Source organism: Lynx canadensis, chromosome D4 (assembly GCF_007474595.2).
Source record: "Lynx canadensis isolate LIC74 chromosome D4, mLynCan4.pri.v2, whole genome shotgun sequence".
Taxonomy (NCBI): Eukaryota; Metazoa; Chordata; class Mammalia; order Carnivora; family Felidae; genus Lynx; species Lynx canadensis.
In genome coordinates, this window is record NC_044315.2 from 88,939,389 (window position 1) to 88,963,422 (window position 24,034).

At 56.5% G+C, this 24,034-nt stretch overlaps 1 protein-coding gene across 4 annotated transcripts; it reads left to right on the forward strand.

Moving 5' to 3' along the window:
• The first annotated feature begins 1,268 nt into the window (after positions 1–1,268).
• Positions 1,269–23,857, forward strand: AIF1L (allograft inflammatory factor 1 like). 4 transcript variants are annotated; one of them, XM_030293877.1, is made up of 6 exons: positions 1,269–1,348; positions 1,509–1,570; positions 12,687–12,753; positions 15,201–15,242; positions 18,367–18,529; positions 20,969–23,857. In XM_030293877.1, the coding sequence occupies exons 1-6, from the start codon at positions 1,318–1,320 to the stop codon at positions 21,054–21,056; spliced, it is 453 nt and encodes a 150-aa protein (XP_030149737.1). In that variant the 5' UTR covers positions 1,269–1,317; the 3' UTR covers positions 21,057–23,857. The 4 variants fall into 4 exon arrangements, with proteins under 4 accessions (XP_030149737.1, XP_030149738.1, XP_030149736.1 ...); XM_030293878.1 differs by lacking the exons at positions 1,269–1,348; positions 1,509–1,570 and adding an exon at positions 2,574–2,590; XM_030293876.1 differs by lacking the exons at positions 1,269–1,348; positions 1,509–1,570 and adding an exon at positions 5,942–6,064.
• Positions 23,858–24,034: the final 177 nt, after the last annotated feature.

Below are 24,034 nucleotides of genomic sequence, written 5' to 3' on the forward strand. Positions count from 1 at the left end.
GCTGGTCCCAGGATCCCAACCCTAGGGGTCAAGACGTACAAGGCAAGTCTGTGAGGAAGGAGGTTTCCCAGATCCAATCCCCAGGGACATGCTTGTTTTGATGTGTGTGTGTGGGGGGGGGGGGCATCACTGGTGACCAAGTGTGCCGTCTTGCCCAGGACAGTCCCTGTTTGTGCCTGTGGCTGCCACCCTTCACTCTCAGAAATGTCCTGATTCGGACGCGAGACTTCATTACCTCCCTGTTAACTAGTCCCCGGTTCCTGCACCCTGAGCCCCACTCTTCCAGGAGGCAGCGGTTTGATTTCTCATCGCAGTGGGCTTGCCAGGCCTCGGCTTCCTGACTTTTCTGTAAAATGGGAACAGCCAGTGCGGTTTCATAGAACTTTGAGAATTAAATAACATAAATATGTCCTGTACTGATCTGGCTGTGTGCCACAGTGAGTGCCCAGGAAATAGATTTCAGGGGCACCTGGGTGGCTCAGTAGGTTGAGCCACGGAGTCTTGATTTTGGCTCAGGTCATGAATGGGGCTCTGCACTGAGTGAGGAGCCTGCTTAGGATTCTCCCTCTCTCCTCTCCCCCTCCCTCTGCCCCTTTGCCCCACTTACACACTCTCTCTCAAGCGAAAACATAGATTTTAGTAACAGAACAGGAAAGCATCCCGATTTGACTTCAGGTGTCACTGATGTCCTAGTGACACCGTGTCATTACAAACAGAAAAGCAAACGCACAGAACGGCCTGAAAGCTTTCACAGTTTTCTTCCGAGGGTTAAAAATAAAGATCTGGCCTGCCTTCCACGAGCGCGTGCTGCGCAAAGGGCCGCGGCGACTTAACAGCTTGGGCGGGTGGACGCCGGCTCTCCGCCCGCCGGGACGGTATCGGATCCTTGAGGCCACCCCAACAGCAAGTGCGTACTGAGATGGTCCCCAAGTTTCTTTAAGGGGAAACCGCGGCCCGGCGCTGGGAAGGGACTGGTCGAGGTCCCGGGAGGAGCAGGCAGGGAGGCGCTCACGGGCGGCCCCGCGCTGTGCATTTTCCGCGTCCTCCAGCAGAGGGGCGGGCGGCGGGCGCGGCGCCCCGTATAATAGCCGCTTTGATGCCGGCGGCCGGGCGGCGGGGCGGGAGGACCCGGGGGGGGGGCGGGGGTGAGGCGGGTGGAGGGCGGGAGGGGTGTGTCCGGCCGCCCGCGCCATCCCTCCGCCCCTCGGTGCGGCCGCCACACGCCGCCGGAGCTCGGACCCGGCGCCAGTTCCCTCGTCGTCGTGCCTCGCCGCGGCCGCCCAGCCCGGAGCCGGCGGGAGGAGCCCCGCGCTCGCCATGTCGGTCGCGCTCGGCAACAGGTTCCAAGGTAGGCGCCGCGGTCCCCGCGCCCCTGCCCCCCCCCCCCCCCCCCCCCCCGGCGCGGAGTCCCCCGCCCGCCACCTGCGCGCGCGGAGCGCGCGGCGTGGTCCGCCGCGCGGGGCCCGGGGAGACCCACGCTTCCCGGGCCGCTTCTTTGTCTCCGGCAGGAGGGAAGGCGTTCGGCTTGCTCAAAGCCCGGCAGGAGAGGAGGCTGGCCGAGATCAACCGGGTAAGCGCGCGCCGCCAGGGCGGACGGCGAGTTTCCCCCCCGAGTATCCCAGAGCCCCCCGGGGCCCGCCCCCGTCTGCGAGGCTGTGCCTGGAGCCGCCTCAACCCCCTCTCTCCTTCCTCTGGGCTTCCCCCGATTCCTTCCCTCGGCCCCTGCCCCTGTGCCTCCCGCCTCCAGGTAGGTCCCCCCCTCCTCCCTCCCCCTCCTCCTGCCGCGGCTCGGGTTGCAAGTCGTTACTCTTAGACTGGGGAGGTAGGGCCCGCCCAGGAGCTCCGGTGCCCCCGGGGCCGAGGCTCCCCGGAAGCCCGCCTGGGACCAGCTGCAAGGATGTGGCGCAGGAGGGACCCCCCCTCCCCCCCCCCATGTGTCCCAGCTCAGAGAGGCGAGGTGGCACAGCAAGTCCAGAGTCCACATGGGACCGCCGTTAGAACCCGGGGTCCAGGCTGCAGGCCAGTGCTCCACCCCCGCCCCCACCCCACACCTCTTTCTCACTCCAACTTTTTAGGGAAGCTTCTCCGAGAGGCTTGATGCTTTTCTCATTGGCCCTGGTGGATTTCTATAAAGAAATCCTTCCTACTGTGGCTGGGCGCCCAATGGGCGCTCCGTAAACGTTTGCGGAACGAGCATGTAAATCGTAGAAGATAAGGAAAAGTGTCAGGGCCTGCCTGGATTGGCCAAAGCTCAAGGGCAGCACAGTCCTAGCTCTGGGGTTCTGTGAGACCTGGGCTCAGGCCTGGCCTCCATCGCGGACCAGCTCCGTGGCGATCAGCAAAGGCTCTCAGGGCGGAGTGGGGGTCACGATGAGGACTGGCTGAGGCAAGGCGCAGAGTGTGCGTGGTCCCGCACCTGCCAGGAGGGAAGACGTCGTGGACGGTGCCAGAGTTGTTTCCCCGAGGCGGTCTCCCAGATTCACTCCTAACGGGCTCACCGAAACAAGACTAGCTATTCCCCCCGCCGGCTCCCTCAGCGGCTGGGCACCCAAGGTCCAAGCCCAGCTCAGAGTCCCGGCATGGGAAGCGGGTGAGTGTCATCGGGGTCCAGGCTGTGTGGAGGTGGGTCTAGGGGCTGCCTCTTGGGGGTAGTATTTCCTCTCGCTGGGGCCTGATTCCCTCCTTGATTCTTTTTGGAGGGCCTGGAACTAGGCAGCCTGTCTGATTTCATTCCACTGGCTGTAGGAATCCCATGCGGGGCTCTGGAGACCCAGGGTCCCTCCAAGTAAACTCTGGGCTCCTCTTTGCCATCATTGCCCTGCCCCCGGGTGCCATCTTGAGCACAGCTAAAAGGGAGACTGGACATCTGGCTGGGGCTCTCAGGGGTCCAAGCTGCTGGGCCACCTCCACAGCCAGCCCGCCCTTGGTCTTGGCTGCTCTTGCCCTCTGGACAGGAGCCTGGAACCCTGACCTCATACAGCCCCCTGGGCCACTCGGCCGGGCGGGTTCCAGGCTGGCTGAATCCACCCACAGCCGCCAGAACCCTGAGCCAGAGACAACTGGAGATGGGGGGAGAAGCGATTACAGTCAGACGAACCAGAGGAGCTGAGAATGTGGGGGACTTTCCATGCCAGTCCCCAGGGTGGGGGGTGGGGTAAGCTACCGGGTTGTTTGGGGAGGTAGACTGGCTTGGCTCAGAAGGGAGTGGGGCTGTGGCTCTCAGGGGCTGATCTGGACAGTGCTGGGACCGGGGAAGGTGAGCAAGGAGGGTCCACGTAACCACCTTGGGACCCCAACGCCCAGAGAGGGCAGGCAGCTGGCTCAGGTCACACAGAAGCAGAACTAGCTTCCTTTACCTGCCCACGTGCTATCCTGAGCCACGTCATGTGAACCCAGGCTGCTGTTGGGCCACTGGATCAAACCATAGGAAGGGGACTCCAGGATCAAACCAGAAGTTTGAGCTGCTTCCCACCCCAGGAGGTCAAGGCGGCATGACCCCACAGTATGGAGTCATGAGTGGGGGTGAAGGGGTGGGCAGAGTGCTCGCTGGCTCTCTGACCTTGGGCCATCCGCGTGAGGTAGTGGTAGTTCATTGTCGTGATTTTTCAGGGAGATAATCTATGGAAAGCACACGGGAGAGCCGGCTGCTGTCATGATTGTTATCATCGGTTTGTTTGGCGCGTTAAGACGCGGGGAGGGGAAACCCAGGGGCAGGGTCTGTGACATGTCGCAGCCCCTGCTGGCTGCGCAGCTTGGGACAGACCCTTTCATCTGGTGGAACCTTAGTCTTCCCTGCCTGCAACTCAGGGAGCAGTGATCCCTGCTCTGTTCCGAGTCCCTAGGACAGTCCGTGGAGATGAGCAGACAGACAGAAGCTCTTTGCAGACTCTGAGGGAGTCGCTCTGTTTGAGGGTCTGAGTCCGCTCCACCCACGACCATGACCGCAGCAGAAGTTCCCTGGGGTGGGCGGATTCTAGAGGGAACCTTGGCAGTTCGGATTGCTTTGTTTGGGGGTATAGCTTCAATGCCCCATTGGAGCAGAGCTTCTGGGGGGCTGGCCCGAGCAGTTTCCCAGTGGCCCTGCGGAAGCAGGGACGCATGGAGGATGGGGCTTCGTAACTCCCTTGCTGCATGTGCTTAAGTACCCCTGGGGCCGCTGCCTGGGGCAGAGCCCAGCCTGGCTGGCAAGTTCTGGGGGCTTCTCTGGGCCAACATCCCAGTTCCCTCTGGGGCCTTCCCCCCACCCCGGGCTGGGCCAGCTTCCAAGGGGTACCAGGGCAGCTCAGTCTTAGCGATTGCTGTTATAAGGGTCAGAAGTAAAAAACTGAAGGAGACTCGGGGGTACCTGGAGGTCCTGCGGGGCTGCATAGAAGTGCATGTTTTTTTTTTTTTTCCTGGTTCTGCTTTAGTTTTCTTGATCATTTTCTGAGCACTTGGCATGTGCCAGGCAGCGTTCCAGGAGCACTTCAGGCAACATCTCGCTGCACGCTCACTCTGATGCCATGAGCGTCTATTCCCATTTTACAGAAAACAAGACTGGGTGGCCGGGGGAGAGGGTGGGATGAGTCAACCGCCTGGGTTTAAACAGCATAGACTGAAGATAGCCCCTGCGTCTCTGCCACGCGTGTGCGTGAGTGCGCGTGCTTGCGGGCGCATTCTCTGCACTACTGAGGCGGGCGGGACCTGCCAGCACCTCCCACTCCCCCACCCCCCACCCCCACACATAGCTGACATTCCCTGTGCCTTGGAGGCATGGCAGGTGACCCCGGGCCAGCCAGGCCTGGCCTTATCTGGCAACGGGACAGGGTCTCTCCAGTTTCCCCACAGGGACAGAGAGAAGCGATGGGGCTGGATGGGTGCCCCTCAGAGTGCCCTTATCCTTCTGACCGATTAGGAGGAGTGCAGAGGGCAGCGAGGGCTGCATCGCGAACTGGCCAGAGGCCAGGATCTTTAGCTAATGACTTGGGTTGTGCCTTCGCTCCGTACACAGTGCTGCACATACATCGTCTCAGTGACTCCTCCGGGCAGAGCGTTTGTTTACCCAGATGTGCAGCAAGGATCTGTAAACATCCCCGGGGGACAGGGATTACTCAGGTTTTAGAGATGAGGACACGGAGGCTCAGCCAGGTGAAGTCCCCCGCCCGAGGTCACCCGGCCAGCAAGTGGCAGAGCCGGGACTCTGACTCCAGACGGCACCCGTGGCCAGCCCGGGACGCTGTCCACCAGGTGGCCGTGGCCTAGCTGTGACACAGGCCGCTCCTGCTTAAGCGATAGGGATCTCTGGCTACTGTCCCGCCTTCCCCAGCCCTCCTGGGTCGAGTGAAGGGCACTTGGCATTCCCTATAGCATTTAGGGGCCTGATGGTTATTTCCAAACCCGGGTACCATCTGTACTGGGAAGAACTGGACACAGCAGGCTGGGCGTCTGTGCCCAGGGGTTTTGTATCCCCAGCGACAGGGGACCTCTGAGACCTGACCAGTGCCACCCTGTCCCTGCCCAGGCGAATGTGCCCAGCTGGCATCGCTGGGCACCGGTCTCTCTTGCTCCTCCTTAATATATTATAAGGGAGATGGTGATAAGCGGCCACGTGAGCCGCTGAGGATTCAGTGTCCCCACAGCTACAGCCGGTCTCGACCTTGGTGTGGCCGTGTCACAGGAAGCCGGGGATAGAATTTCGGTGGGGTCTGCTTCATTTGTGAAGTCGGTGGGGTGTTTTTCTTCAGCTGCCCCGTCTGCTGCTGGCCAGGATGCAGCATCCGGGTGAGGCCCCAAAGCTGCTGAGGGGAACGCGAGCCTGCTGTCCTCGCGGGTGCACGTTACAGCCTCCTGCCACGCACCGGGCCGGCCTGGCCCTTTAAGGGCCCGTGGGTTGCGTCAGAAGCATCTCGGCCCGGCCCAGTATGGTGCTGCCTGTCCTTGGGGGTTTCGCCCGGGGTTTCAACCACCAGCTCCTTGGATGGCCTCCCAGATGGTGATATCTGCCCGCCCCAAAATTCTGCTGCGGCTGATACATAAAGACAAGCCTGGAGGGCCAGGAGCAAGTATCCGGGAGCAGGTGCTAGAGGTACCAGCCCAGAAAGAGAGTTAAGTAGGGGGTGGGGGCGGGGCAGACAGGTGGCAGGGATCTGGAAGCCCGGACGCGGCGGGGGCTGCCAACCTCTGCTGGTTTTGGATATCCTCCCTTCCGGGCATGAGTATGCAGATGGGAATCCCAGGGATGGGTGGTAGGTTCTGATGGGCATCAGAGGTTGTAGACGACCGCGAGGCAGCAGTGAGCAGGTGTGGCCGTGGGCGCCGTCCCCTGGGGCCGAGATGGGAGCACTCTGTCCCGTGTGGATGGCCCATCCCTGCCGGGTCAGCCGGGTGTCCGGGGACAAATAGGGATGGCCAGAGGGTCAAGGCTTACCAGGAGGACTCCGTGGCACAATGTGGGACAGAGAGCTGTGGGTAGGTCTCTGCTTTTCCCCTTTTCACACCTAATCTCTTGGTGTGGCTTGAGTTTGGGCAACCCAAACACATAACTGTTAACACTTACATGTAGGAGTCCGGGCTCTTCCTATGCACTCAGCTCTTTTATTTTATTTTTTTTTTAATGTTTTTTTTTTTTTAATTTTTATTTTATTTTTGAGACAGAGAGAGAGCATGATTTTTATTTTATTTTTGAGACAGAGAGAGAGAGAGCATGAGCAGGGGAGGGGCAGAGAGAGGGGGAGACACAGCATCCGAAGCAGGCCCCAGGCTCCAAGCTGTCAGCCCAGAGCCCGACGCGGGGCTCGAACTCACGGAGTGTGAGATCATGACCTGAGCTGAAGTCGGACGCTTCACCGACTGAACCACCCAGGCGCCCCTGCAGTCAGCTCTTTTAATCCTCATGCCGACCCACTGGGGGCGGGGGGGCGGGGTTCTATCATTATGATTACATTTTACAGATGAGGAAACTGAGGCCCAGAGTAGTAAAGCAAGTTGCCCAGGGCCACAGAGCTAAGAAGTGCTGCAGCTGGGATTTGAGCCCAGTCAACCTGATCCCACCTCCCTTCCTGTGACTTCTGCCCTGCACACCCTGCACCTAGGAGCGTTTATGTGGGTCCCCCGGCCATTGTGGCTTGAGGCAAGACCCTTTCCGTTCTGGGGCCTCAGTTTCCCCAGCCGTTGAACAAAGAGAACTGGCAGGATGCTCTGAGGAGTCCCTTACAGGTTCTCTGCCTCTGTGGTTGTTTTTTTTTTTTTTTTATTTTTTTTTATTTAAAAAAAATTTTTTTTTCAACGTTTATTTATTTTTTGGGACAGAGAGAGACAGAGCATGAACGGGGGAGGGGCAGAGAGAGAGAGAGACACAGAATCGGAAACAGGCTCCAGGCTCTGAGCCATCAGCCCAGAGCCTGACGCGGGGCTCGAACTCACGGACCGCGAGAACGTGACCTGGCTGAAGTCGGACGCTTAACCGACTGCGCCACCCAGGCGCCCCTCTGTGGTTGTTTTAACAATCCTGCCGCCTTCCTGGGCCTTGCCCGTGGACACTCCGGTTTGAGGCGTGACCGTCTGGCTGGCAGCTTCCTAGTTTTGACCCCACGCTCCTGCCTACTTGTGGTTTCTGACTCTTTGCCGGGGATTGACCGGGCCACCATTTCGTTCCAAGCCCCCTGCACCCCTTATGCCTGGAGGTCCTGACAGCACTTCGTGCAGCTGGATAAACTTGTCGTTTGGGACAGAGGGTCGGAGTGGGAGAGGGTGCCGGGGGTGGAGTAATGCATCCACCCACCCTCCTCGTCCCCCTCGAGGGCTATAGGATCGTTCCCTGGCCTCCAGAATCACCTCCTGCAGCCGCCCAAGAGGAAAGGTAACGCTCAGTATTGACTTTCTTTGCCCAGAAGCCTGTGGCCAGGACACCCTCTTCTTGTTTGGGGCAAGGAGGGAGCTGGGCTGGTGAAGGGAGGCAGACAGACTTTGCTCGAATTGTTAAAACTTCGTAACCTTGAGCAACCTCCCCGGGCCTCAGTTATCCGATCTATCCAATGGGAATACCCGGAAAAGGGAAAGAGAAGCCAACCGCAGCCAGCCTAAGTCGGTGGGAAGGGGGTTTGCCTCCTAATCTATTTAATAGCCGATGATGGTCTGGACGATGAGCTGTGGGGGTTAGAAGTAGATTGTACGGATATAAATATTAGAAGACCGCAAGAATAAACAGCTAACATTTATTTAGTAATTACTAGGTGCCAGGCACTGTATGAGCACTTTACATGTATTTATGCTTTCTTACTGCAACCCCTCGGGACAAGCCTGCGAGATCTTTCTCTCCTTCCTCCAGATGAAGAAACCACAGCACAGACGAATGAAGTAATTTTCACACAGCTACTAAGTGATTCGATCCCAGGCATTCTGGCTCCAGCTTGCCGTCTGTTTCTCCTTTTGCTTTTGTTCTAAACATCTGCGGTGGCTTCTGTCTCTTTCTCCTCTGTCTGGGGATCCAGAGTCGGGGCGGCGGGGGGGGGGGTGGCGGACAAGGAGGTGGGGAGGCTGTGGGCTGCGCCTGAACAGGAACCAAGAATCCAAAGCTGGGAGCTGGGGTGGGAGCCGGCAGGCCCGCCCCTGGGACTCCCGCTTCTGCTGCCCACCTGCCTCCTCCCTGGCGCCCTGCCGAAGGCATGGTCCTCCCAGCTGCCCCAAGCCCGGGGTTCAGCAGAGGCTGCCCGCCCACGCGTGAGCGGGTCAGCTGCCTGTCCCAGCCCTGGCCACCCTGTGGCTCAGGGCACTTGTCATTTTTGGCTCTAAGGAAACGTGTAATTCCAATCCCTGAGCCCCTCCAGTCTTGTATCACACGCATACGCCTTTGCAAAGCTGCTCTGCCAAGTGGAGAAAGTGATTCTGGGCTAAATGCCAGGCCTCTCCATTCAGTCAACAGATGTTTCCTAAGCACCTACTATATGCTGGGCACTGCCGTGTGTGAGGCTTCTGTGGGGCATGAGACAGTAAAGACGTCCTCCTGGAACCTCTGGCCAAAGGCTTGCCTCCTCCCGGCGTCTTTCCAACACCCGCTTTCTCGGGTCACTTTGATTCCTCAGCTCAGCAGGGAAAGAGCCCAGACAGCCCCCACTGTGGACTTGAATCCCAGCTCGGGCACTTGCCAGCCGTGCTGCTTTGCGCAAGTTATTTGTCCTCGCTGGGTCTCCATTCTCTCAGCCCGCAAACATTTCCTGGGCGCCTGTTCTGTGGCAGGGGGAGACGGACGACGGACAGCACCCTTAATAAGCGCTACGTTGTAAGTTGTGTTAGGAGGCGGTTCCTCCCGTGGGATAGGAGGGATGTGCGGGAAGAAAGCGGGTTGAGAGTGGAGGCTGAGGACCGCAGTGGACAGGATGGATGGGATTTGCCTCCTGGAGAAGGTGAAAGCTGGGCAAATGGGTGAAGATGTTGAGGGAGAGAGCCATGCAGATGGTGGCGGACGAGCGCTGCAGACAGGGGGCGCAGCTGGAGCTACGGTTCCCAAGGTGGGAGCGAGCCTGGCATGGGGGAGGCACTCACTCTAGTGGGGGGGGGGAGGGAGAGAGGGGGAGAACCAGTTGGACAGCCTGTCACGCGGTCATAAGCACTAAGGAGAAAACCGACTCTATCACCGAGACAATAATCTGGACGCCCAGAGCTGCTGCACCTGCCGGCTCCGGGTCAGGCCCCGTGAACGAGAATCGCTCCCTGCTGGTCCTGGGTTCGTCTGTGTGCGATTTGTCTCCAAGACCAGGGACCGTGTCCGAGCCTTGAGCCCAGTTTGCCTGGATCCCTAGAGGGGGTTGGTACATGATACGGACAGGCTCTGGCTGGCGCAGGATTTCTGGTCAACCAGAATGTGGGAGCGGGGAGGGCCCCCAGGTCTCTCGCCAGGGGCTCCCGGATGTTGGGCGTTGCCCTTGCCCTTCTGCCTCCCCACGAGGGTTTTCCAGTTCCTGAAATGGCAAAGCGGAGGGAACACAGGGGCCAGGCAGTGAACCGAACGTCAGCTAAATGGGTTCCATTTAAAAATTCTGAGATTATGAACTTCCTACTTTTACGAAATGTCCTTTGCTGAAGTCACGGCAACAGTCAGTGGTGATTGTTTAAAGTCTCTACTTGGCAAAATAAAACCTTGGCAGGTCTATATTAGCACCTCCCCTTATTTTTAACTTTTTTTTGGGAAATGTTTTCTTCTGCGTTATCCCCAAGTCTGGGAACCACGGACCTATTTGTCCCTCTGCTGTGCAGATAATAGGACCTGTGACCCTGGGAGGTGCCTGGTGTGTTCAGGGTCACAAACAAGAGGTAATTGTCCTACTTTTGGGCAGAGAATGGGGCTGGGGAAAAGAGCAGTGGAAAAGAGCTAGGAGAGGGAGCCAAGAGGAAGAGAAGTCCCGGACCGAGCCAGCCGGGGGTGGGGGTGGGGGGGAGCCTCCCAGGCTGCAAGAGACAGTCATAGCTCCAGCTAAGTGGGGGCAAGACCGTGCGTGGCACATGGTACCGAGGTCCGATGTGAAGCTGTGGCCAAGCCATACCAGGGGCCCTGGGGTTGCCCTCTGTGAGGCTGCTGGAGGCAGAGACAGACCCTGGGGTCCAACAGACTCAGGTTCCAAACCAAACCTGCAGGGGCTTCAGACATGCGATTTAACCTCTCTGGCCCTGCTGTTCCCACCTCAGCGAGATAGCACAGTGCCTGCCCAGTGCAGAAATCCTGCACCAGCCAGAGCCCGTTCAGGGATCTGGACCCAAGCAAATTGAGCGCAAGGGGTAGGACAGCCCCCAGAACCAACAAGGGGAGCCGCACTGGCAGGTGGGCGTCTCCTTCCCTGTCAAAGGGGGCTGAGTTAGTTTGGAGGAACTTGAACCCTGGAGGGGATCATATTCTGCCTCGTGCTTAGATACACTTGTTGCCTGAGCCCTGATGTGCAAGTACAGACTTTGTCATCAGTTAGTGGGGCACGACAGCGGGAATTTAGAAACAGATTGAGTGATTGATCTAGATAATATTTAACGTGATTTTATTTATTAAGTTTATTTATTTATTCTGAGAAAGAGAGAGAGGGAGGGAGGGACCGAGTGGGGGAGGGACAGAGAGAGAGAGGGACAGAGGATCCAAAGCCGGCTCTCTGCTGACAGCAGGGAGCCTGATGCGGGGCTTGAACTCATAAACCGCGAGATCATGACCTGAGCCGAACGAAGTTGGATGCTTAGCCCCCTGAGCCACCCTGGCGTCCCATTTAACATCATTTTAAGCATGAGCTTCCTGTAATTTAACGATAAGGACCTTACTTCCTTGGTCTCACCTGCTCCCTTGGTGCCTCGAACAGAGCTGTATACCCTGTGGCCCCTTAAATGAGTGGAGGTCCCATGCCCGTGTTCGGTCTGCTCCGTAATGAGGAAAGCGGTGGCCAGAGAGGAGAGGGGATTTGCAGAATCTGGTGCTAGGATGGGAACGTGGCCTCCGCTTTCCCAGAAGACAGGAGTATTTCCCTGAATGCAGGCTCCAGGGCTGCCTGAAGATCAACAAGGCAAGTAAGCTACCTGGCCAAACAGGTACTTACTAATTTGTAGTGTTTTTGTTTGTTTTTTTTTTTTAATTTTTTTTAACGTTTATTTATTTTTGAGACAGAGAGAGGCAGAGCATGAACGGGGGAGGGTCAGAGAGAGGGAGACACAGAATCGGAAGCAGGCTCCAGGCTCTGGGCCGTCATCAGCCCAGAGCCCGACGCGGGGCTCGAACTCACGGACCGCGAGATCGTGACCTGAGCCGAAGTCGGACGCTCAACCGACTGCGCCACCCAGGCGCCCCTGTAGTGTTTTGTTTTAAAGCCAGATGAATGCCTGCCATCCGCCCATCTTTGGGTGTTGGGATGAAGGATGCAGGCTGTTCATGAGATGAAATTAACTTGAAGCTCTGGCTGTGTGCGCCTCAGTTTCCTCATCTGTAAAATGGGAGCGATAATAGTAACTAACTTTTGGACCCACTGGGAGATCCCAAGAGATCGTGCAGGTTGGTGTTTCCTTCCGGAGGCTGATGTTAGTGTCCCCCACCCCCCCCACAGGCCCCTCCCCCCACCTGGTTCTGAAAGGCATCATTTGAGGGGACGGTAGCCCTGTTTTACAGGTGAGAGGGTAAGTGACCTCCCAAGGCTAGAGCAGAGGCTAATCATACAAGAGTTGCTGTTTATTGAGCACTTGCTGTCTTCCCAGAGTCATACATACACACTCCTTGGCGGCTCTTAACAAACTGGAGGAGTAGCTATGATAATTCTACCCATTTGTCAGATAAAGCAATCGAGAGGCAGACAGGAATTCGTATGCTGGGGTCACATCCCTAAGGAGTTAATGCTAGAACCAGGCAGCTTGCCTTTGGGGCTCGTGGCTCCGTGGACCTTGGAGCTGGGGTGCCCTGCTGGGGCAGGCCCAGTTCCCCACACTGGTAATTCGGAGGCCGACTGAAGGTATTTAGGGCAGGCCCTCCGGGCGGCACCCCGGGCTGCTGAGCATACTTCCTGCCCACGGCATGGACTGCAGATCTGCCTCTGAGGGGTTGACAGGAGGCCAGGGCAAACACTGGGGCCTCCTGCCCTGCCTGGCCAAGCCCGGCCACCTGGCATGGGAGCAGGCACCAGGGCGATGGGCCTACGTGTCAGTGAGCTCTGCCCATTGACCCCGCGCTCAGCACTCTTCTTTTGCCTTTCAAGGAGTTTCTGTGTGACCAGAAGTACAGTGATGAAGAGAACCTGGTGGAAAAGCTCGCGGCCTTCAAAGGTAAGCTGGGGCTGTCTGCCCCACCCTCCCTGACAGAGCTGGGCTGGCCCCTGGCACGTAGGATTCCTTACCCCGCAGAGCCAGGCCGAGCCCCCGTTTCTTCCAGAACGCCCCTTCCCAGAGGGCCGTGAGGTGGGGGGCGTGGGCGCGGGAACGGGCCCCTCCACCTGTCTCCACGCCACCCCAGGCCCCTCACCCTCGGCCGCGGGCCCAGCCTGGCCCCTCTCCCCGCAGCTGCCCGGCAGGCAGGGCTCAGGCTGGCTCCCGTCCGCTGCTGTCCAGGCCCTGCTTGCTCCCGGGGCCCCAGCACACAATCAGCTCTTTGTAGCAGCCCTTGCCTTTCCCCTCCGCGGGGGAGCGGCTCGGGAGCCCCTGCGCAGAATGGACGTTTGTGTCGCCACAGTGGGGCAGGGGGCAGAGTTTCTGCCCATTGAATCCCAGCAGCACGGGATGAAAAGAAAACAGGGCCTGGGAGCCCGCGCGGGGAGGGGGCGGCATAAAGGTCCCTCTGTTCCGGGCCCTGGCGCTTGGTTCCCGGCCAGCGGCTCGAAAGGAGAGGAGCCGTGCACATAAGGAGCGGGACAGTCCCACCTTTCCTGCCTGGGAGATGCACCGGGTGTGCAGGGAGCCCTGGCCACTGGAGGACCTCGGCGGATATCCTCGAGGCCGCCTTCCCCCTACACCCCCCCCAACCCCCGAAGTCTTGGCAGTGTGGGCATCCTCCCTGCTCCGAGGCCAAGGGCCTGCCAAGTGCTTCTCAGGCTGCCCACAGCTTAGTTGTCCTGAGGCAGGACACTGATGGCGAAGCATTCGTTGAACGTTGACCTTGGGGGAAGCACTTGGAATGCTGTGTTGGGAGCTCCCCCCAACTCATCCCAATTCGGCCAGGAGGGAGACGGGGGTGAGCTTGAACTTACAGATGAAGGAGCTCGGGCTCAGAGAGGTGGGCTTGCTTGCGTGGGGTCACACGGCCCGCCGACGGTTTGTCTCCTTCCAGAGCCCCTGCTCTGAACCATTATGCAACGCGGCTCCTAACATTAACAAAAAGAAAAGCTAGAACAAAGACACACCCTGTCCCGCCGCCCGAAAGAGAGCCACGCAAAGGAGGAGCAGTCCATTCCCTTCTGTCTGGGTACCAGGGAGGTGGCTCTGGGAGGAGGGACAGAAGTCTCCTCTCCTTGTCTTCCTTGGGATGGAGGGTTGGGTCCATCAGGGCAGAGTGGGACCACAGGAACTTACCTTGGAAGCAAAGGGGCTGTGAAGGTTTTCAAATCATTCACTCATTTGACCTCCAAATGAGCACCTACTATGTGCCAGGGCCCCTGCCGGCCTGGGGCTACAATGGGGAATACACAGAGAGCCCTGCCCAAGGGAGAGGCTAGCGGGGGAGGGTATGGCAAAGAGAAAGGCAATGCAGGGCGTGCAGATGGGGTAGGTGCTTTGTGGGGGTGGCAGGGACCAGCCCGAAAGGCTGGGGAGCCCTGAGAATAGCCGGGAGGAACATTCAGGCCAGCATGTCCCAGCAGGAGCGGGGTGTGGGGGGGGGCGGGGGGGGGTGGATGGGCCAGAGGCAGCAGGGCCAGTGGGAGTGGAGCAGAGGTGAGGGAGGAAGAGGCCGCCCAAGAGGCTGGAGGGCAGGCGCTCATGAAGGTCACAGGGACCTTCCAGGAAGACCTTGGGCTTCCCATGCTGGCTGTTCAGTGCAAAATAGACCTTGAGGGCCCTGCAGTTTTGTGGCGGGGGTGACCTGCCCAGGGCCACACGCTGCCCTCGTTAGAAGACACCAGGCTCATTGCCCTGCATATTCTCCCTTACTGTTGGGGGTTCCCGGGACCTCTTGATCAGGGAGGCGTCACTCAAGGTCTATAGGGGGGGTTTAGGGGAGGGTCTGTGTACCCCGGGACCCTGTGTGTGCCACTTTGGGTCAAGGGCAGATCTATGGCGTTTCTCTTGGGAGAGCATCAGATTCTCAGTGGTGCCTACAGCCCCCCAGAAGGTTCAGAACCACAGGGACTCCTTAAATCTGACTGCCCATCAGAATCACCTGAGACACTCTGAAACCATACTAATTCCTGCCCCCTCCCCACCCTTTTCCAAACCCACTGAATCTGTATCTCAGGGCCTGGGAACCTATTCTATTCTAGTCACTGTTGCCAGTGTGATTCAGATGCAGTCAGCGCAGGCAGGGGAGGGGGGGACCGGGGAGGAAGCAGCTGCCCCCTCAGCAGAGGGTCAGAGTGGCCCCCAGCACCTTTCTCCATGGCGCCTGTGGGAGAGGGGTGTGGGCAGGGCAAGCTCTCTCTCCAGAAACAATGGCTAAGATGACGGGACTCACGTCAAGTCCCCCGAGGAGGATGGTGTGGGCTCCCTCAGGGGAGCCCCTGGGACCCTCCAGGGGGGTGACCCTGATTCTGAGCTAATGCCGGGTTTTGCTCTGTGGTTTCCAGAGAAGTACATGGAGTTTGACCTGAACAATGAGGGCGAGATTGGTAAGTGAGGCCTCGGGTGTGCTGGGGGAGGGGGGGTGTTCGGTGGGTGGAGGGTGTGGGGTCCAGAGAGCCCCACTGACCCACTTGTGTGCGTGAGGGGCACACACGGAAACTTCCCTGTGGGCCGGGCCAACAAGCTGGTCTTACCTCTACCCTGGACCCACTGCCCCCAGACTCCTCTCCTCTCTGCTTCCCTCCCGCCCACATCCCTGCTCACACCTCAGGCTCCCATGCCAGGTGCTGGGGGGACCCAGGGTAGAGGGTTTCACGCCTGCCCGGGGCTGGAGATGCTTAGGCTGTTGACGCCCTGGTCCAGGGGGCTGGCAGTTCCTTCGTCCTTGCCTTTGTATACTGTCCTGCCTTTGACATCGTGCTTCTGTGTGCCTTGCTTCCTGTCTTCCGGCAGACCCTTACTGTATCGTGTGGTCCAGGTGTGGGGGGTGACAAACGCCTGTCCCGTGGCACTCAGGTTCAAGACCGTATCTTGACCATCGCTAGGAATGCTATGACCTGGTCAAGGCCAGCTGAATTATCCCCATCATACAGATGAGGAAACTGAGGCCCAGCAGGGTAACTGACTTGCTTGGGGCACGGGATGGTTAAGTGGCAGGCCCAGGGTCCAGATCCCAGCCTTTGTTTCTCAAACTGGCTTCCCGCCTCTGTTTTGCCCTGAGCTCAGTGCTGCTGCTGTTGCCAGTGTTTCTACCCCTCCTCTGTCTTGTCTCCTTCTCCTTTTAAAATACTAAAAACAAAATTTTTTTAATGTTTATTAATTTTGGAAGGGCAGAGAGACAGAGCGTGAGCGGGGGAGGGGCAGAGAGAGAGAGGGAGACCCAGAATCCGAAGCACGCTCCAGGCTCCGAGCTGTCAGCACAGAGCCCGACCCGGGGCTCAAACCCACGAGCTGTGAGATCACGACCTGAGCCGAAGTCGGACGCTCAGCAGGCGCCCCTCCTTTTTAAATATTTTTATCTTTTATTTTTCTTTAGAAAAAAGAAATTGGTGGTGGGGGGGGGGGTTGCCTGGGTGGCTCAGTCGGTTAAGTGTCTGACTCTTGGTTTTGGCTCAGGTCATGATCTCACCGTTTGTGAGACTGAGTCCCACATCAGGCTCTGCGACTGACAGTGCAAAGCCCACTTGAGACTCTCTCTCTCCTACTCTCTCTCTCTGTCCCTCCCCCGCTCACGCTGTCTCTCAAAATAAACTTAAAAAAATTAGGGTTATCAAATTAATGCATTTTCATGATAAAGAAAATTTAGAAAACATAGTAACGCACAAAGACAAAAATGTCACCTACAGTCCTACCTCCCAGAATATAAACTTTTTGGTTTACATCCGTCCATCCTCAGTTCTAATCACAAATGCTATTTTATACCATTTTAGAGTCTGATTTTTTTCAAAGAATAATATAATGTGGGTATTTTGACATATGATTAACTTTTCTTTTGAAATTATAATTAATGGGTGCATAATATTTTGTTGCAGGGAAGGCCTATAATTTATTCAGCCAATGCCTTAGTATTGCCCATGTAGACAATTTCTAATTTTAAGCACTTTTTAAAAAAAATGTTTATTTACTTTTGAGAGAGAGAGACATAAAGCCCAAGTGAGGGAGGGGCAGAGAGAGAGGGAGGGAGACAGAGAGTCCGAAACAGGGTCCAGGCTCCAAGCTGTCAGCACAGAGCCCGACCCAGGGGTCAAACCCATGAACCAGGGGATCGTGACCTGGGCTGAAATAAGATGCTTTTTTTTTCTTTAATGTCTTATTTATTTTTGAGAGAGACAGCGTGTGAGCAGGGGAGGGGCAGAGAGAGAGGTAGACACAGAATCCGAAGCAGGCTCCAGGCTCTGAGCTGTCAGCACAGAGCCCGATGTGGGACTCGAACCTATGAACCGTGAGATCATGACCTGAGCCGAAGTGGGACACTTCACTGACTGAGCCACCCAGGCGCCCCCAATTTTGACTACTTTTAATCATCCTGTGAAGAGCATCTTTGTGCATGAATCTTTGTCCACATCGCCGATTATTTCTTTAGAGTAAATCTCAGGAATTAGACATTCTGGGTCAAAGGCTTTTGAAGCCTCTTGCCAAATTGCCTTCCAGAAAGATCTTGCCAATTCAGAGTCTGGCCAGCAGCGTGGGGGAGACCTTTCACTTTTCCCCACAGAGTGCTGCCCGGTTTTCTTTGAAATGCCCTGGACATCCTGGCACCTAGGGGTCTGGCATCTGTCCTGCCCACCCTGCTCTCGGGTGAGCTGGCGAACCACTCCCCTGGCCCTCAAGTGGGGCCCCCTGCCCCACTTCTGTGCCACCAGCCTTTGCCAACCCATTGTTCACAAAACAATATGAAGGAAATTGCCTAAGACCTTGGGAGCCGGAAGGTCAGGGGCAGCAATTCTGCAGAGAGTAGTGACTTTTTGGTGCCTCCCTTGTTTTTCTTGAATTTTATTCTTTTGTTGGTTTTCCTGCTCTGCAGGATATTTTTGGCATCCTCTCCCTGCCAGCGAGGCGGAACCCTAGGACCTCTGGGTGGGAGTGGCAGGTAGAGAGAAGCTGCCACCGGGCCCCTGGCAGAGTGACTTTCCATGCCTGGGGTCAAGTCAACTCCCTGACCCCACCTCGCGGGGCAGTGACTTCCTGGGTAGCGGGAGCGGCGGGCGACAGCTCACCCTCACCTCGGGGGGGTCCGCGGACGTGACAGAATAAAGAATCTGTTACCGAACACCTGCTTTGTGCCGGATACTTCTCGCACGTCGTCCTTCCAAATGATCCCCTCAACCCATTTCGCCACTTACGGGAGCAGAGTTTCAGAGAGGTTGAGTAGTTTGCCCCAGGTCCCACAGCCAGGAAGAGCAGAGGTGGATTCCAACCCAAGTCTGTTGGATTCTAGATGCCCATGTCCCTAACCGCTAGTCTATACTGTTTCCAAAGAGAGCAGGGAGGGCATGATGGGCTCATTCACCCCGGAAGAGAAAGGCATGTCCCCAGGGAGGGGCTGTCCTGCTGGGCTCCTTCGAGTGGGTGCGGGGTGGGGCCGGCAGGGGGGTGGGGGGAGCTTTGCCAGCTTCCTCGCTTGGCCCACAGCCTGTCTCCACTTAACGGATCTGCTTTCTCCTCCGGCAGACCTGATGTCTTTAAAGAGGATGATGGAGAAGCTCGGGGTCCCCAAGACCCACCTGGAGATGAAAAAGATGATCTCAGAGGTGACAGGTGGGGTCAGCGACACCATCTCCTACCGTGACTTCGTGAACATGATGTTGGGGAAGCGGTCGGCTGTGCTCAAGCTGTGAGTACCGCCCGCCTCTCCTGGGGCCCCTGAAGTCAAAGTCACTTTCACGCGGAGAGAATTCCTTGGGTGGTGTACTGGACCAGGTTCTTAATTTCTCTGAACCCGATTTCCTTATGTGTCAAACGGTCACATTAACGTGTACCTTGCAGGCAGAGTTCGCCTGTAGCAGAACTTCCTGTAGAGTCAGCACTCAGTAAGCCGCAACCGTGGTGGTGACGGCAGTGATAAATCTACTGGGAAACCTTCTGAGCCTCAGTTTCCTCATTTGTCAAGTGATTCTACTACCCTACGGGGTTGTGGAGAGCATCATAGAGTTAACAACCGGCTCCCAAGGGAGGCGGGGTTCAAATGTCGATGGTGTTACTTGCTCCCGAACTGCCCCTGGGCAAATCCCCTTAGATCCCCAAGTCTCGGTTTCTTCCTTTGTAAGAGAGAGCGGATAATAAGTCGTCCTGAGGGCTGATGAGATAACACATACGAAGCCTCCAGCCCGGTACTGGCTGATGGCAACCACCTAGCATGTGGTGGCCCAAATCACACTTCATAGGTTCTGCCCAGTGCACAGAAGCACTACAGACAGATTCCCTGGGGAGTCTGTTGCATTGAACGTACAAATGAAAATATACCAAGCTCTTTTGTCGTGAAGGGGGAGGTTGAGGCCCAGGGAGGCTGAAGGACTGCTCATGAGCCCACGGGTCAGGCCGCAGAGCTTTAAGTGTGGGGTGGGGTGGGGCAAGAGGTATGGCGGGACAACCATCAAGGTTAGACGGCGGTGCACCTGCGAGGCCAGATGGCAGCCAGCAGGAGGCCTGATGTTTTTGGAAAACACCTAAGATTTAGTGCATTTACTGCGTGTCGGGTACTGGTCTACCCACTGACTCTGTAGATTTATCATGTATTAATTTAGCAAATATTTGCTGAGCACCAGCTATGTACTAAGGATTATTCTAGGCGCTGGGGACACATGAATTGCCGGGCTCGTGGAGCTTCATTCTAATGACAAGAGACAGACAAACACAAAATCAAAACCCCGGGAAAGCTGAAACGCCAGATTGCAATGGCGCAGTACAAAGAAAAATAAAGTGGACGAGAGGAACAGAGATGGATGGGATGGTGGACAGGGAAGATATCATTGAGAAGACAGCTTTTGACCAGAGCCCCGAAGGAGGGAGATGTGAAGAGATGAGCCATGTGAAGATCTGAGGAAAAGCATTCCTGGCAGAGGAAACAGCCAGTGCAAGGGTCCTGAGGCAGAACTGTGCTTGTGGGCTTAAAGGAAAAGCATGGAGGCTAGTGTGTCTGGCCATCAGTGAGCGCAGTGAGTGAAGATGAGTTTGCAGAGACGGGCAGGGCCAGGTGACACGGGACCTTGTAGGTCACGGTCCCACTTAGCCCTTGGCACTAATGTGGAGGGATGCCATTGGATGACTTTAAGCTAGGGGCTGACTTTTTTAAAAAATATTTATTTATTTAGAGAGAAAGAGCATGAGTGGGGGAGGGGCAGAGAGAGAGGGAGAGAGAGAATCCCAAGCAGGCCCCACACTCAGCACCCAGCCAGATGCAGGTTTCGATCCTGCGACCTCAAGATCACGACCGGAGCTAATGTCAAGAGTCAGACGCTTAACTGACTGAGCCACCCGGGCACCTTGGGGCTGACTTTTAAAAGCCTCTGTCTGCGGTAGGGGTGAGAGTGGCCGCAGGGAGACTGCAGGCACGAGATGAGACCACTCAGCCTGGAGAGGGTACAGAGGAGGTAGGCAGAAACCGTTGGAATCGGGAATGATTTGGGAGACAGAACTGGAAGATTTGCTTCCATGCCCAGATATGGGATGTGTATAGGCTAACCAGGAGTCAGATGATTCTGATCTGTCTGGGGTCTGAGTCACCGAGTGACGTTGCTGTTTGCTTTAGGGGCAGCGCAGGTGGGGAAGGCAGGGATCGAGGGTTGAGTTTTTAGGGGCGCCTGGGTGGCTCAGTCGGCTGAGCGGCCGACTTTGGCTCGGGTCACGATCTCGTGCTTTGTGAGTTCGAGCTCAGCGTCGAACCGCGAGGTCACGACCCGAGCCAAAGTCGGCCGCTTAACCGACTGAGCCGCTCAGGTGCCCCTCCTAGATGTTACCCCCGAAGGCTTGGGAGGTTCTTGAACACCTGAAGGGGCTTTGAGCAGAGCCATGGCCCAGCCTAGCTCTGCCTCCTCCCGGGAGCGTGTTTAGGGGAAGACGCATGGCTTAGAATACAGAGTTCTCTGCACGTTGGTTTTCTCTTCTGCGAAAAAGGGGCTAGCCACCCCTTCCACACAGAGAAGATCCCATGGAGAATGGGTGCAAGGGCATTCTGTTGGGGACCCTACAGACCCGAGGGCGGGGATGATCTTTCCCCCGATGAGGGAAGGAATCCTAATCCTGTTTGGTTTTTTTTCTCCATCTTCCAAACCAGAGTCATGATGTTTGAAGGAAAAGCCAACGAGAGCAGCCCCAAGCCAGTTGGTCCCCCTCCAGAGAGAGACATTGCCAGCCTGCCCTGAGGACCCCCGTCTGGACCTGCCCCCATTCCTCCCCCCTAATCTTGCTGCCCTTCTTGACTCATTGTGATTTGTCTTCTTTGTTTTGTTTGGTCTTTGTGCGTTTGTTTATTTTTTTTAATCAGCAGAACCGGTGATCACTTTGTAAAGCACAAATTATCTGCCTTCAAGGGGCTCTGGGTCGGGGAGTTCTGAGCCTTGGTACCCTCCCTCTGTTCTTCCCTCCTCCCCCCTTCCCTGTGCAGAAGGGCTGACATCAAACCAAAAACTGGAGGGGGCAGGGCCAGGACAGGGAGCCTGGAAGGCTGTGGTCCTCATGTTTGGAGCTGGCACAGTCCATCTTTCCAGGGTCTTGGAGCTAAGTCCAGGCTTGCTGACCTGGCCCTGGTGAGGACCACAGCCCACTCTCGGAAGGCCCTGGAGTAGGTTTCCTCGGACAGCTCTGTGGTTCCGTGCTCTTAGGTTGTCTAGGGCGTGGCCACTCAGTGTCCCATTTCCCCAGCTGATTCCGCCTCAGTCCACACTTCTCATCCTCAGGGAGGTGACAGAAGGAGAGAGGGAGAGAGCGGCTTGGCAATCTGAGCCCTTCCAGAAGGTTCCAGAAGGAATCCTCAGGCCTTGCCTGCAGCCACACCTTTATGGGCAGCTCAGAGGGAAAGTGCAGCCCCCTTGCCCTTTGCTGGGGCAGCAAAGGGGGTAGAAGGGAGGCGAGGGGCCTTGGGAGGCGTGTCAGTTCAGTCTGGTGGCACCTTTCGGGGAGGATGCTGAGGGCAGCAGGATAGGAAAAGGAGGAATAGAGTACTTATGGCAAAAAGTCAGCCCCACTAAATTAGCCAAGAGCTGAGAAACAGAAGGTTGCCTTTCTGATCCCAATCTGCTTGAAACCTGACTGTGCCCCCCCTATTTGCCTTACCACCTTACATCATTCATTCATTCATTCCCCCATGTAGTCATTCAACAGATATTTATTGACCACGTATTATAAGCTTTAAGCCTCCCCACTTTGTCCCGACATGTGCCTGTCCTCTCACCCCTTTCTCCATCCCAAAACTTTGAGCTTGGGGATTGGATTGGGGTCCCTTGTGATGGACTCCCAGTGTTTTAGGACCCTGATCTGCTCTGTAGGTTAGCTGGACCGGACCTCTCGTTTCACAGGCGAGAAAACTGTGGTGTTCACAGGGATTAAGTGCCTTGCCAAGGGGTTAATCAGGAGATGGAAGTTTGGACTGGAACCCAGGTGTTCAGATGCCATGCCCATGCCTCGTCTCTGCCCTGGGCTGTCTCAGTCAGTGATGCCAACAAGAGAAGGTGCAGGGAGGGGAAATCTCCTAGGTCAACGATTGAGGAAGGCCCTGGGCCAAGACTCACCTTTCCCAGTGCCTCCAGGTCAGCAACAGGGTTTGGGTAAGGGCCAGGGTGCTCTCCAATTCTGCCTTCCCTAGAGCTTCTCTGCCAAGCCATTTCTCAGAACTCCTACGGGAAGGTGTCAACACTCAGCCCCATCTTGGCTGAGCAGGGACCCCAGCCCTGACCCCATCTGTTCCGGAGTCCCTTATACCGCCCACTCAGGACTTAGATGCACTCATCCATTGAACATATTTATTAAACACCTGCTATGGGCCAAGAGCCAAGGACCCAGAAGTGAACTGGACAGACTCATAGAATTTAGAGTCCTGTGGGGAAGTCAGACCCAGGCAACGACGAGTGAGGTGAATGTTAAGAAAGAGGGGACTGTGGGGTGATTGCACTGCAATCCTGGGCCCGAGACTGAGCCAAGAGTCTTGGAGAAGTCTTCACCAATCGTTAAGTGGAAACGTCTGGGTGCTGTTGGAGGGGGGAGCCAGTGTGGGCTCCCTGCAGCTCCTTAGTGACCCATAATCAAGGGCCCAGGGAGCTGCCCTTAGTGCAGCTTGGGGGAGTGGAGCAGGTGGAGGATGGGGAAATGCCCGGTTGGGTTAATCTACTAGTCTCAACCAGTTCAGGAGCAAGATTATTTGGCCATGACTGGCTGATCCTCAGCCTAAGGAGCTGCTTCAAATGCACAAGCCTAGTTGAAGTTTAAACCCCAGCAAAACAGTTCTCCCTGCAAATGTAAAATCTTACTCCGTCACCTCCTCTGCCTTTCCCACCCCCCACCCCCCACTCTGGAGATCATTAGATGAACAGCTGCCTGTCCCCACCCCTTCCCACTGTCCTCTCTTTGGGACAGGCTGAGACCTTTGAGCAAGGTAATACCTTCCTTAACTACCCATTATAGTCAGTGTAACTGTTCCTAACTAAAGAGAGGAGAGCAGAAGCAATCAGGCTTACTTGAGTAGGTCCCACAGTTTATAAGACTGTAGAAAGCCTCCTTTAAGGGAGGGGAGCAAGGAGGCGTGTCCCCAGCTTCTGGAAAGGGCAGGAAAGAAAGTTCTCTCGTTGGATGGAGAGCATCCTGGGAAACGCCACCAGTTCCTCCACCATTTCCTAGAGGGAGAGGGGCTCAAAAGTGGTCCCGGAAAAGGGGGGGTGTGCATGTATTTCAGATCGTGGCTATTGGCTCTAGGACTTACTTTTCTGGCTAAGGGCTCAGCTTCTGAGAACTTCAGCTGTCTTTTTTCTGAAAGACCAAATCTAACTAATGCAACCAGCAACTTGGGGACTGAAGTATGGCTTTGTCCCTGTGACTCAAAAGGAAGGAGTTTGCTAGGCAAGTTCAGGTGGATGAAGTGTGTGTGTGTGTGTGTGTGTGTGTGTGTACGCATATAAGCGTGTGTGGTACTGGCTATCATCTCCACGGACTAGAAATAAAACAGACAAACTTATCAGTGTCTTGATTTGTGTGTTTTGGGGACAGTTCCTGGGCTCAGCAAATTCAGCAGACAGTGAATATAGTAACAGTTTGAAAGAATGTGTCCTGTGTGCGGGGCTCTGTTAAATGCTGAACTTCATTTACTCCTCACAACAGCTCCACGAGACAGGTTCTGTTATGTTATCCTTGC